General features: G+C 40.0%; 1 protein-coding gene across 3 annotated transcripts; it reads right to left on the bottom strand.

Moving 5' to 3' along the window:
• Window positions 1-4490: 4490 nt before the first annotated feature.
• LOC103721734 (violaxanthin de-epoxidase, chloroplastic) lies at window positions 4491-10859 on the bottom strand. 3 transcript variants are annotated; one of them, XM_026810265.2, is made up of 8 exons: window positions 10692-10859; window positions 9630-9784; window positions 9471-9551; window positions 9313-9381; window positions 9086-9189; window positions 6292-6388; window positions 5811-6202; window positions 4491-5251 (listed from the first exon to the last, which is right to left on the bottom strand). In XM_026810265.2, exons 2-8 carry the CDS (start codon window positions 9753-9755, stop codon window positions 4750-4752), a joined length of 1371 nt encoding a protein of 456 aa, XP_026666066.2. In that variant the 5' UTR covers window positions 9756-9784; window positions 10692-10859; the 3' UTR covers window positions 4491-4749. The 3 variants fall into 3 exon arrangements, with proteins under 3 accessions (XP_026666066.2, XP_038986928.1, XP_038986927.1); XM_039131000.1 differs by having other exon boundaries at window positions 9471-9765; XM_039130999.1 differs by having other exon boundaries at window positions 9471-9784.
• Between the last annotated feature and the right edge of the window lie 3458 nt (window positions 10860-14317).

Here is a 14317-nt window from a genome sequence, read left to right on the forward strand (position 1 = left end):
AAGGTTTCAATGTTGAAACCCCGAGTAAACGAGAGGGGAAGGGAGGGGCGATCGGGGAAGATGCGGCTGAAGGAAGGGAGAACAGGGGAGAGGAGATGGCGGGAGCGGGGACGGTGTGCTCGGGGGAAGGAGAAGGCGACGCTCGGAGAAAGCGGGCGGCGCTCGGGTGGTTTGCCAGCTGCTCGGGCAGCATCATGGCTGGTTCGGGCGGCGCTGTGGTTGGCCGCGGGGAGGAGGCGCCTCGATCGGTGGCATCACAGCTCGGCAACGGCGTGTGGACGCGGTCGGTGCAGGAGGTGCGGCTCGGCGACAACGGGGGACGGCGTGGCGGAAAGGCGCGGGCTCGGACTGCGCAGCGGGCGGTCGCGGTGGGGAGGCCATGGAAAGAAGGAAGAAGATGACAGAGGTAAGGGCTTTTTTTTCTCTTTTTTTTTTTTACCCTTTATGAGTTTGGGTTATCGGTTTCGGATTTTCGGGTGCAACTCACTCCGATACCCGTACAGCCCGCACGTGCAACTCACGTGCACTGCTTTTTTTTTCTTTTTTTTTTTTGGACTCGGGTTATCGGATCGTGGGTTAATGGGTGGGCTCTTACCCATTAATTTGCCTTTCTTCAACCTCCCGATGGATTCGAGAGGGTGCTCCAACCCCTACGGCGGCGACTGCGGGCGGAGCTCCGAAGCTGTGGCGGACGACGATCACAACCCCGGCAGACGGTGGCTTCCAGCGGCGCGTCATAGGGCACAGTGGCCGGCTGGATCCTCTGCGGCTGCGGGGCGGGGCTCTATAGCCTGCAGTGAGGGGCGGCGGCTTGTCATGGCAGCGCCCGAAGGCGGCTTCCGGGGGTGAAAGTTGGAAGTGGTGGCCACGAACGTGGTGGAGGCTAGCGGGATAAGGATGGCCGCGGGTGGGATGATCTGAGGAAGGGGCTTTTCCCCTTTTTTTTTCTTTTTTTTTTTGAAGCCGAGGGGCTGTTTCCCTTTTTTTCTAGTGGGAGAACCGAGAGAGAGGGAGGGTCGGACATGGATGGGTGGCGATCTGGGCCTTCACAGACTCAGCAGTGGTGTCAGGAAGGCGGAAGCGGTGGGGGTGGCTGTGCAGTAGGGCCGAAGGTGGGGGCGGTGGTGGATTCAAGGGGTAGCAGCGGCAGATGTGGGAAAGAAATCGGGATGGTCCGTCCAAAAACAGGATCCGGGGCTTTGGCAACAGAGGCAAAGCCGATGCTCTAATACCAAGATGATGTAGCACAACTGCAGGGAAAGAGGAGAAGGAGGAAGAACAAAGGAGGGAAAAGGAAGAAGAGGTTATAGAGACGTAGGAATAAGAGAAGGGGAGGAGGAAGAAGAAGAAAAACAAGAAGGAGGCTAGGTTTTTTCATTCAATCATCCATTGCCTCATACATGAGAGGAGTGGTCTTTATATAGACTTTATATCTTGACCAAATCAAGTAATCAATTGACCAAATCAATCAATTGATACTGACTAAATTTGGACCCTTACATCAATTAATCTCTTACCAAAATTGGTCCACTAAATTGACCCAATTATATAAACCCAATTGACTAGTCTAATAATAAAACAACTGACCAAATTGACTTGACTAAGACAAAAGTAAATAATGCAATAAAAGAAAATGACTCGGACTCAAATGGACCCAATTCAGGTCTGACTCAATCTGGGGGCTCAGAATCATCTGATCTTAGAGCTTTGAGGTTCCTATCACTAAAATATTTAGAGAGGGCACTGACATCTTTGGAGTCTCATCAGCGGTCATAAGTAAGAAAAGTATGAATCTGAGGATATTACATATCAATGATAACTATTACTTGGCATTAGATGATTACTAATATGATACTATTATATATATAATTTTCTTTAATATTTTTGCAGCTGAATGATGGATTCATTTTGATTTGTTTGCGAGAAATCTTAAGTGGCTAGCTATCCGGATCCTCTTCCAAATGATCTCCTCGAGTGGCTACGAGCGCAACTGGTCCACCTTTGCCCTTATCCACAATAAGCAGAGGAACCGTCTAACATAGAAGCACCTGAACGACCTTATATATTATAATCTGAGGTTGAGGCTAAAGTGTATTCAGGAAGAAGTGGAGCTAAAGTACACAAATCCGATCCATAATGCTTTTGTTGACGATGAGGATGATCCTATGATTGAATGACTTGTGGGTCAGCAGCAGGAGCCAGAGCTTGGTGAGCGAGGATCACCTCTACGATTGGCCAGATTCGTAGCCAGCAAGGCTGGGATCGATGCAAGAAAATGGCAGATCGCAATATTCTATGCATCCTTCCAGCCGATCAACCATAGCTACGGGGTCATTAGGGAGTCAGTCATCACGACTCTTTTTCCAAGACATCTTCTTAGAGATATGATCGAGAGATGCTTAGAGGAGGCTACTACGTTACTTGGTCGACTCGATTAGGAGGGCGACATCCAACCTCCCAATATAGCCAAGTAGAGAGAGGCACAAAACGTAAGCAAGCAGAGAGAGGCACGAAGGTAAGCAGACAACTGCTTAACACATCAAAAAGAAAAAAAGAAAAGACACATGTAGCCTCCATAGAGAGTGTGAAGGAGGAGCTAGTTCACTCAGATTTAGAGACTAGGAGCAACAACGATAACAATTCTCGTGGTTATAGATCTGCTGGCTAAGGAGGGAGTAGAGTACATGATACCATTATTTATGAGACACAGCTGTAGGATGGTCTTCAATTTACAAGTGAATTCTAATTTATGTATGCTACACTAAATAAAGACCACGGTACATAATCTAGTAGAGCCCGTGAAGATATGATTGCACATAGAAGACAGGCTTTTTGAAGTCATTCAGAAGGATACGATGCAACTGTAGATGACCTCGCATGTGGAGTAGAATCCATAGATGTTTCAGGTTCTAAATCGTATATTGGATCCTATTACCCACAGCCACAAGCAGCCTATAACCCATACCAATACAAATATGGATATAATGCATTTGAGGCATCATCTTCCGATGGCTAGTACCCTACATAGCTCGAAGCATCTTAGGAGTCAGATTTTGCTTCCGGCATATTTGGATGAGCATCTCCACAGCCGTATTATCAACCAGAGGATACCTCTCAGAATTAGAGTTTCAACGAGAGATCCGAGAGTGCTTATAACCCAGACTGTATTTCTTATGGGATAAACATACAGATTACAATGCTCTTGGTAACGGAGATGGGCTGATGTGCCTTCTGACTATGTTAATGAACCGGATATCTATAAGAAGCATCACCACTTGACGAAATTTTAAATATCGGTATGTATGTTATACTTTAAATATATATAATTGATTGTATTATTTTATATTTTCTACTTTACTAGTTGATTTTAGGATATTTCATTTTGTTTCTTATAACATACCACATCTCACTAATCATTTTATTATTTGTATTATTTTAAAATAATAAAATGCATCATTTAGGTTAAATTGGAATTATAGAAATATCAAAAAACATAAAAAACATCAAATTATACTTACAATCATTGAAAAAGTTGGAAAAAAAATTGATTACTAATTAATCAAACTTGAAAAATTTAAAAAAAAATTGATTCATGAGGTTCCTTCCACTACAACATCTAAAAATGATTAGATATATGCAACCTTACCCTCGTCCGTGAAAAGATTGCTTCCTTACTTCAAACTCATGATGCTTAGGTCACAAGCAAACACCTTACCATTGCATCAAGACCTGCCCTTTATTAATGGAACTAACACAATCCCATGATATTCAGCAATTGCAATCAACCTTTAAGGCTTTATTCAATTTTTGAAGACAGGCTTGCTTGACCATACTCATGTTACTTTAGAGGGAGAGAAATAGATAGATAGAAAACAGTGATACATTTCTCTTCTTACGGGATTTAGTGGCACTGATAACTAACCACAACACTCTTGACTTCTGAGATATCCGTAGCATATAACATGTGAAGGTCAATTTAACTTAGAGTTGTATAAATAAATATAAGACTCCTTGGGGCCATGATGCAATTTCAGTTGAGTGAGTCTGCTTCATGGTTATATGCCAACATCTGCTGCCAAATCTAACATCCTTCTATATGACCATCCTGTACATCTCATGATATTAGCACTGATGACCTTTTCTACTTCTAACACTTTTAATAAGACAATGTCATCTTGCACTTCAATCCCAGACTGCAAATCCATGGGATCAAGCATGAATATGAAACTAGAAAAATCTGAGGGGAGGAAAAAGTGGGGATCATAGGACATATTTTCTTTTTAGCATGGTCAAAAAGCTTGACTCTATTGATTTTGATGAACCCTGTTCAAGAACAACTTCATTCTTTGAAATGCAAGCCTTCTCAAAATTTATACTTCAGCTTTATGTCAAACATTTTAACAGCCAAACATTTATTGGTTCCACCTACCCCACTTTTCTTTTTCCCTTGCACATTTAGGGCTACAAAACATGATACAACTACAATAAGATAGAAGTAATAGTTCTTGGAAGATATTCGGTAAATGCAAATCCTTTTGTATCACTTAGTAGCAAATGATATTGGGTAAATACAACAAGCATTGCAAAAAAAAAAAAAGGAAAAAAAAGAAGAGAAACTTAAAAATAGTTGAACATTGTACATACTGTTCTCTGTAACTTGGTATCTGGCAAGCGGTAGCGAGCAAAACCTAGACAGATCAGCATAATATTCTTAAGCAGTTAAGCCCGTCTCCTTGATGCATGAGAAAACTATCTTAGCTTCCTCAATGGCAATGCCTGACCAAAAATTCTCTCCACCTCACTTGCTTCCATCTGAAGGCCATTCAAAACCTCCATCTCTTCCTTCCCCAAACCTGTCAGGAAGTTCTCTGTGTCCCTCTTCAATTCCATGAATCCATCTGCAAGCCTTTGAAACAAAGTCACTTCAGCCTTACCTATATCCTCAACTTCTCCTTCTATCTGTTCAACTTCTCTTATGATGGTCTTCTCGCCTTCTTCCACCGTCTTCTCTAATCTCTCTACAAGGGGTGGTTCAGGACCACATGTGTTGTCCGTCCGGATGAATTTACTGAAGTCTCGTCCGACACTTCTTGCTGCTTTATCTAGTTCAGGTATTATAGTCTCAGGCAAAACTGCACTTCTAGTATACACAACTGCACCTCCATATCCATTCCATGCATCATTTCTACCTTGATAATACACAAATATGTAATCATCTGCTTTATTCTCTACCTTGGATGACAGGATGTACCTGCAGAAAACATATAGAAGATGATCAGCATCCATTAAACAAGCCATATACATGCACAGGGATAAAAGTTCAATTAAATATCAAATTTAGTCAATCAAAATAACTTGCTGATAGCTACCAATAGGACAATCAAGATGCCACAAAGACTAATATGTATGTCAGGAAAATACATTCATCCAAGTAAAATTGATATATTTTGCACAACAAAAACACAGTTCTTATTTACATTTTTGACATCCATTCAGCATAAAAGCTAATCAGTCAACCAACATAGTAAAAGTCAGAAAAGTTGGAGTTCCAACTATCTGATTAATGAGACTTTTCTAATAGCAAGTTATGGGTGCAGAAATGGTCCTCAAAAAAGGATCCAAACTGTCTGATTGCTCCAATAGTCTATGTCTAGTCCATGGAAAATCCATGCTGATGAGCAAGTGTTCCTGCTATGTTACTATACCAAATTTTTAAGGAGTATACAACCAACATGAAATAAACTTCCAAAAAAATTCTCCAAAAAAATAAAGAAAAAGAAAGAGATGTATATGTGAAAGAAGAGAGAGACCAGTCATCTTGATAATGGAGGTACTCATTGTCGTGATTGTAGAGAATTCCAGGTTGTGAAGGGTCTTGGACAAATCTCTGAACGGTGGATCGAGTGAAAAAACCACCATCTGGAGTCCGTATGCGCCATGATAAATTTCCCATGAGTTTGTTAGATTCCACATGGAACTCATGTATTTGGCAATCAAATGTATCGAAAGTAGGATTCAAGCCACTTGTTATATACCACTTCCCACTAAAATCTGAGATATTAAAGCTTTTGACAAGAGCAGAAGGATCAGGGACAGGAAACTCGCCAACATCAGATTTTCTAGGAACACATTTCTTGCGTGAGACAGCACACTCATTGAATTCATCTACAACATTGTTCTCAAACAGGTCCCCGCATTTAATCTGCAGGATGAAAGGAGAGAGAAACAAGTCAGTACCGTGAACATTTTCTAACTGTCAAGTAAACTAAATCACACATGATAATAAACAACCTGGCATTCAGTCTCATCGGGTCGATCGTTACATGTCTGCAGACATGCAATGTTTGCTGCACAGGATGGGTTGGCAATGCACTTGGCTAGTTCCACCCTGTGAAAGAGGGGTTCAAAATTAACCACAAAAAACATAGATCAGAATCAGTCATGAGTAGATTGAAGAAACATTTAGGTTGTTCAACTTTAGTTTTTGGCTTATATATGGAGCATTATGAATGAGTTCACCTTGCCTTCTTTCCATTTCATTTGGACTATCTGTGAATCTAATCCTAGTTTGGAGGGTGGTTTCATAGTTGCACGAACTGCAACACATGATAAATAAGCTAACTTTTAATCCTCAATGCCTACCTAGCCTTTCAGGCTTAACAGCAGGCCCTCTCGTGCAGAAAGTTGCCTAGTTATGAGTCAAGCACCACTTTATAAATCATAGGACTGATTCCAGCTTAGGAGTGCGATCGGAACATTCTCAAAAATTACAGATCGTGATTTCATAATTTGATCCATGAAGTCACCATATAATGGGACTGATCTTGCTTCTCATGTTTCTTCTAGCACAAACATACGGGTACAGTATGATCAGAATGCTAGAGAGATGAACAGAAAAACCTTAATAATAATCGAGAAGCATGTCATTGGCAGTTTCAAAATTCATAAATTTCTTATAACTACAAGAAACCTTGTTCCAATAGCTTCTACTGCATTCCGGAAATTGTTTTATTAATTTGCCAAGCCAGTAATCAAAACCAATTTATATGGATTGCAATATCAATAGACTCAGAATCAAATGCTAAACTCACAAGACTGGAGTCCATGTCTGTTCAGCATTAATTTGCCAAGTTCTATGTTCACATTCTGTTATGAAATCAGTGTTCACATTTTGAGCTTCACTTCTGCAGCATTCAGGGCACAGATGGAGTAAATGGATCTAAATCCAACCCCTACCCAAATCAATGTCGATCAAACCTCTACCAAAAATTGAGACCCATGGATCAGGTTAGGATCCTTAATAAGACCTGGTCTCCAGCTACGGAAAGTATGGATCTCACAAAATCGGGCCCAACTTAATTAGGCAAAATAAAATAAATTAAACCCACCAAACATAGTTCAAAATCTAGGTCTAGCCCCTTGAACGAAATTTTGGCCCAATATGAGAAGAACCTGAAATGACTAGCAAACAGGCTGGATTTGGGTTGAACTAAAACCTGAAGCCAATTTAGGGGGAATCTAGGCCAGCTCATACTTGGACCAGATCCAATTCACTTCCATTTTTTTTCTCAGCCATGCCTGCCATTTCCTTTTCTTACTCAGAAGTTTTATATCATTTTACTTCCTTGATCGAACTAAGCAGACCCAAATTTTCTTCTCAGAACTAACCCTAATACTTAAAAGGCTTACTTGCAATGGGTTCATGTTACATTTGCCCCTAAGATAAAATAGAGTCTCATGATCCTTGAAAATATACCATGTAAGAAGGTGCATATGATTTAGCACACTACTACATAAGACATTTAAATTCCACATGATGATGTGACATGGTGGAAATATTTAAATATAAATTCCATTACAAAAAAGGAACTATCTGAAGAACTGTGGCATAAAAAGGGAAGGAATAGTGTTACCTAGATATTTGCCATGGGATACTACAGCCTCCAAAAATTTAGGCATGGGATACTCACACATGTTCATACATATGTATGTATGAGTCCACATACATACACATATATGTCTTTGTGTGTTTGTATGTATGTATACATGAACGTATAAATGTATGGCACACATGGACTCTCCTTCCAAAGGCTTAAGGCCTCAATCCCACCACTCCAAAATCATTAATGAACATTTGACATGGCAAACCCATACCATTGGCCGCGATCTACATCATAAAACTACGTTGAATAGCATGATTTATGGTATAGAAGCATCCAAATCTATTAAATTTTGGCCCAAAAATATTTTATGAAGAGTAGATTGTGATCAACAATGTGCATTTTTAAATCACATGCCTTATCGCATAGCTTAACATACTAACAATATAACTAATACAATCAATTTTTGTTCCCACTTGATGTATAGGTAAGAGGCCTTCAAAACACATGATTTTTTTATTTCTTGATAATTTTTCTGATGTAAATCATAAACAACAATTGGATTCTACATTCAAGATGTCAATCATTGATTTTGCATTGGTAGGATTAAGGCCATAATCCTTCCAAAAGCATAGATATAATACAACATGTATAATGTAATACAGTGTAACATATAATATTATAAGAGAATATATAATACAATATATAGATAAACCATTATTTTGGTGTTTATTCAAAAAGATAAACTTAAAAGGGGAAGGCAAGAATTTATATGTTGTCTAATAAACAAAAAAGCAATAGATTAGCCATGAGTTTGCAAGTTGTTTAAGTTAGTCATTAGGTTCATTTCAGTTTAACAAAATGAATTAAGATATTTAAATCAATAATTAACAATGATAACTTTATCTTGAAAACATAATGACACTGCTTAAAGTGTCCAGATAGCCAATGATAACTTCATGCTAAAAACATGAGAGTTCAATTGAAGTGTCCAATACTTAAAACTGGAAGTCCCCTACACAACATTCCCAAACGGTGCCAGGTATTGGCACCTTTACTAGCACAAGGTCCCTTCAAGCTGGTGTCCAGCCATGTCACGTCTCATTCTACCATATCCAAGTGCTCTAAAGTGCCAACATTCCCCAAAACCTTAAAAATGTGTCCAAGTAACATCATAAAAAAATTAATAGTTATAAATGAGTTACCTGCATTCCTTCAATAAGCAAGTGCATGTCTTAAGCGAATCCACTGCATCAGCCGATGGGATAGCTAAAAGCGTGCAAGTTAATAATCCAGCTACAGAAATGACCTGCAATTGATGCAACCATTTAACAATATTCCAATAATTGGATGCTAGCAACTACATCTCCTCCTTAACATGCAGAAATCACAGCTATAGGAGAGCTAATAATGCACAAGTTATGGTCTTAACCTTCAATTGATGCAACTGCTTGATTTTATTTAAAAAAACAAATGCTGAACATTTTATATCCTCCTTAACCTGTACAAATCACAATATGGAGATGTTATATAACAATGCAACATGAAATTATGATGACCTGTATCTGAGCATTACTGTGTGACAACTACCTCAGAATTGCATATGACCATGCCAGACCTGCTCGCATCTGTGAAACTTGTCATGCCAGCATCGAGATGTAATCCTCTGCACTTCAATCGACAAAAATCTATCTGAGATTTTGTCTGCAGGCTGACCCTTGAAATTCTCCTACTAGACCAGAATTTCACCTTCTTCGGAGTTTGATGGTGCCCAGGTTTGCTCTTAGATATCCTTGCACTGCTTGTAGGTAACAATTCAGGGTACACAGCACACCTTCCATGACCGAATAGATTTGTGCACATATCCAAGGCCATATTTGAATGGCCAAAAATGACGATGCAACCTATAAGAAAAGATCCATACAGACCTCAACTAGGAATATAAAGTAGAAACATGAATCTTTCTGATATTATCTTTATGCTTTGACCAGATCCTACTTCAAAAGAGGCCGCTTCAAGAAAAGGTTTTCTTCCCTATTTTTGTTGCATGCTCGGATTAAGATATGTCCTGATACTATTAAAGAAGTAGGGAATTAACATGACATTTTGACATCAATGTTTTAAAAGACTGTAGGCCGGAGACCGGTGGCCAGGGACCAATTTGCGTCTAGGCGCTAGGAGGGTGCTTAGGCAGGCATCTAGAGTTAAAGGTGGTCTACTAAGCAATTAAATAATATCATGCATTTATCCACAAGCATATACTAGTAATAAGAAATAAATAATAAGCAATTAATCAATCATAATTCATGACATAGGAGGACAATAAAATTATGATACTTCATTTTTTTAAAGCACATACTATCACATACTCAAAATAAAAGTTCTATCAAGATTCATACAACTATACTAGTCGTAAAACTCCAAATGAAGAAATAATAAGTCACATTAAATACTTAATTTCCAAATCAAAAATTACTAAAAAAAATCACATGCAAATGATCAATGACTTTATTTCATGCATTAATTATATGTTTTCTTTATTTACTCACTCTCTTTTCCTAATGCCTCTTTGCTAACATCCGAAAGGACACCAGCAAGACGTATCAACAATAAACAACCAACAACTGTTGTTGTCACATTGCTTTACAACTACCACCACTGCTGCTGCTGCTGCTGCCAGCGGGAGCCCCATTGCCACCTTCACAGCTCCACCGCCACCCAGCCCCCACGGTAATAATAAAAAAAGAAACAAAAAAGAGGGAGAGTAGAAGAAAATAAGAGGAAGAAACTAGGGAAAAAATGAATCCATACGTCGAGTTCGTCGTTCGCTGCTCCACCACCAACTCCACACCACGCCGTTCGCACGCTGCTCGCCGCCGCCCGGCGACCACCACCCACCAGGCCACCCCCACTTACTGGTTCAGGGGAAGAGATAAGGTGGAGTAATCGGGAGAGGGAGGGAGGGTAAGTGAAAGGGTTGAAGTCAAAAAAGTGGAATAGACCGGTTTTCCAGTTACCCAAATAACCCGACCCCAAGCGCCCGCCCAGAGCCGGCGATTTACACGTGAAAGCGCGCCCAAGCGCCAGCTTCACGCCAGGCGGGCAACAGGTCTATTTCTCAAAATAATATTTAACATTTTCTTTTTGCAAAGATACTAATATGCTGACCATAATTATCAAAAGGAAAAAAAACATGAATCCAATAGATTAAAAACAATCCAAGTACCTAAAGATGGCTTAAAATTTTTAGGATATATCTAAAGTGATCCTGTATTTATACATTTGTTCATTAAATATGTTTATTGAGAAGAAGATACATTAAGACAGAGGAAACTCGTTCAAGGAGCATCTTAAATCTGGTGTGTTAAAACTTAAAAGTTGATTCCAATTAAATTAGAAGAGGGAGGTCTGAAGGCCCGGTCCATTGACCGGCCCGCACTAGCCTTGGGCCTGTGGGCCGGCCCAAAGAGGCCAGGCCCATGGCCACCGTGTACTGTGGTACAAAGTAACAGAGGAAGAAGACTCATCTTCTTCCTCCTCCAAATCCGGCGAGATTCGAGGACTCCCAGGGCAATCCGAGTTCGTCCAGGACTCGGAGACCTCGCCTATTTAACCTCCCAACCTCTATTTCTCCTCTACCGACGATCATCGAGCTCCCATCTCTCCCTTTTTCCCGTTGAAGCTCGCGGCTTCCTATCACTGCGCTTGCCGGAAATCGAGGCCGGAGAGCTCGCCGGAGCCAAGGTAACGCCTTTTCTCTCTTTCCCTTTTCTTCCTATTCTTCCCACGACCCTACATCACGACCATTAGCCGAGGAATCGATCGGAAATCGACTGGCAAATGGAAACCCTGTTTTTCCCCTGTTTGGGCCGAGTTTTCTTCCTTCTTCCGCCCACCGCCGTTACCGGCGTTCATCGCCGAGGACCTTAGCCCTTCCCTGCATCTTCCCCGTCCACCTCCGCCGGCTGCTATCTGCTGCTCTTCACCGCCACTTGCCGGACCACCATGACCACGGCTGCTACCAGCCGTTCTCCTTCCTTCTCTGTTTTACCAAGGAAGAAAGAAAAGAAGAAGAAAGAAGAAAGAAGAAAGAAGAAAAGCATAACAAGAGGAGAGAGAGAGCCACCCCTCTCTTTCTCTCTCTACTTTCTCTCTCCTCTCTCTACTTTCTTCTTTCTCTCTTTACTTTCTGTAAGGACTCATACGAGCGTGTGTTTAGTCCCACATCAGTTATTCATTGGATAAATTTTGGGTACTTGTACAGAATCAAAAAATTCAAATAATACCTTTCGGTTAGTCATTTTGGGTGAAGTCCCTGAGTTGTTACAAATAGTATCAAAGCGGATCCGACCCATAATCTATGTGGACTAGAAAATACTGTAGCACAGATCCATTGGAGCTGACCACGGACTGATTATGGTGTTTGTGATTAGATTTGAATAGATTTGCACCCTTAGCCTGACGAGGATGTCAGGACTTCAACGGAGGGAGTATATGAGGATTCATGGGATCAAAAAACTCAAATAATATATTCAGGCTAGCCATTTTGGATGAGGTTCTAAGTTATTACAAATGATATCAGAGTAGACTAGAGGACACTATAGTACGGATCCATTGAAGTTGCCCATAAGCTGATCGTAGTGTTTATGATTAGATTTGAATGCATTTGAATCCTTAGCCTGATGAGAACGTCAGAACTTGAATGTGAGAGTATGTGAGAACAGGCATATGTGCCCTACTTTTAAGAACTGAAGCTGAATTCAATTTACTCATTTAAGAGGAGTGGACAAAGAAAAAAGGAAAAATGAAAGAATCACCCTGAGATTCTAAAGGTCTTTTGCTAGATGGTTATACCAATAATTTCAAAGAGAAAAGGGCAATAATCCTAATAGTATATACAAAATTAAGCATGATGTCAAAATCATTGTGAATTTGCTTCTCGGCCTTTGATAATCTGCTGGAGGAGAATAAAATTAATAGGCAAGGTAACAATTATGGAAGAAGTGGAACAATAATGTGCCAAATCCCAAATTTAACCTAGCATATTTGGAGTTGTATACGTTAGAGACATGAAATTGCCGTCCATCTAAGGTCAATCGTACCGCCCATGCTGTTGGTACGGAGTATATCATACCGTACCAAGAGAAAATTGGTACGAAACACACATTTAAGTCGGTACGTTCCGAACCGAGGTACATACTGGTTCGTAACGCTCGGTATCGTGAAATACCGAAGTGTATACCAATTCGTACTGAGGCATAACAAGGTAAAAATTGAGAAAAATGGTTACGGAGCTATTTTGGTATAAAGATGTATTATACCGTACCATACTGAACCAATAAGATACTGATACAATATTTGGTACCGAGATTGTGGACTTTGCTTCCATCCAAAAAAAAATTTGTAGATAAGCATGAGAAAATAGCACGTTGTTTCACATGCAGTGAGGTGAGCATATTGGTGAAAGAAGTCATTAAGGTTTGAGCTTTACAAAGATAGAGCTTGGAGCTTTTTCCTTCGGTACTATATTTTAGCCTAACGCATTTTCTTGATTGCACATTGTCTAGTCATGATTCTCCTTTGTCCTTAAATTATTGGCATTTGTAATGTTTCTAATTAGTTCCTTGCCATCGATTATTTAAAAGAAAAACCTCATCTTGAGATTAATTGTATCCATCAAGCATTAAACCAACAATTTTGAATCAGTTTTATCAATCCTCATTTGACAAGCATTTTTGTTTACGACTGCCTCTAATATTACTTTAAGCGTTTAAAATGTTCTTTAGGCTTTGAGCGATACAAAGATAGAGCTTTGCAGATTGTCTGATCAGTGTTATCAATCTTGGTTGCAGATTGTCCAGTCATGGTTATTTATCAGAATATATAATGGTTGTACTGTTAAAAAAAATACCATATCCATATCTATCATGTTACTCATTCATCAAAAGTCTCATTGCTTTACCCTACCTTGGAGAAAAATTGGCCTTCTTCAGTGTTTGACGAAACATACAGCATCTAAAGTTTTCTGTGAAGTTGATAATTCCTTCAATTACCTTTAGAGCATTTTAGTTTCAACTTCACAGTTTTATCATTTTCCTTCATTCAAAAATTTTCAATAGCAAAGTTTGTACTTCTTTTAGATGTTTGGACAAACCCCAGTCCAAACCATCCTGCTTGTAGCCCTAAACACACCCAATGGTACCTACATCTGATGCATTTTGTTTCATAAATCCACTAAGCCCAGCTGCATTTCATATCAAAATCCTATCCTTTTCCCTTAAGCCACTAAAACACTAGTACCCAGTGCCATGCCCTGTGCAGTCATTCCTGGAACATCCATGATGTCATCCTTGGTTAACTTAACACCAAGTGATCTTCTACAATCATAAGCTGTCATAAGATGGCAGTGTTGCCCTATGTTGAGAATGACCTATCGC

Source organism: Phoenix dactylifera, chromosome 10, assembly GCF_009389715.1.
Source record: "Phoenix dactylifera cultivar Barhee BC4 chromosome 10, palm_55x_up_171113_PBpolish2nd_filt_p, whole genome shotgun sequence".
Taxonomy (NCBI): domain Eukaryota; kingdom Viridiplantae; phylum Streptophyta; class Magnoliopsida; order Arecales; family Arecaceae; genus Phoenix; species Phoenix dactylifera.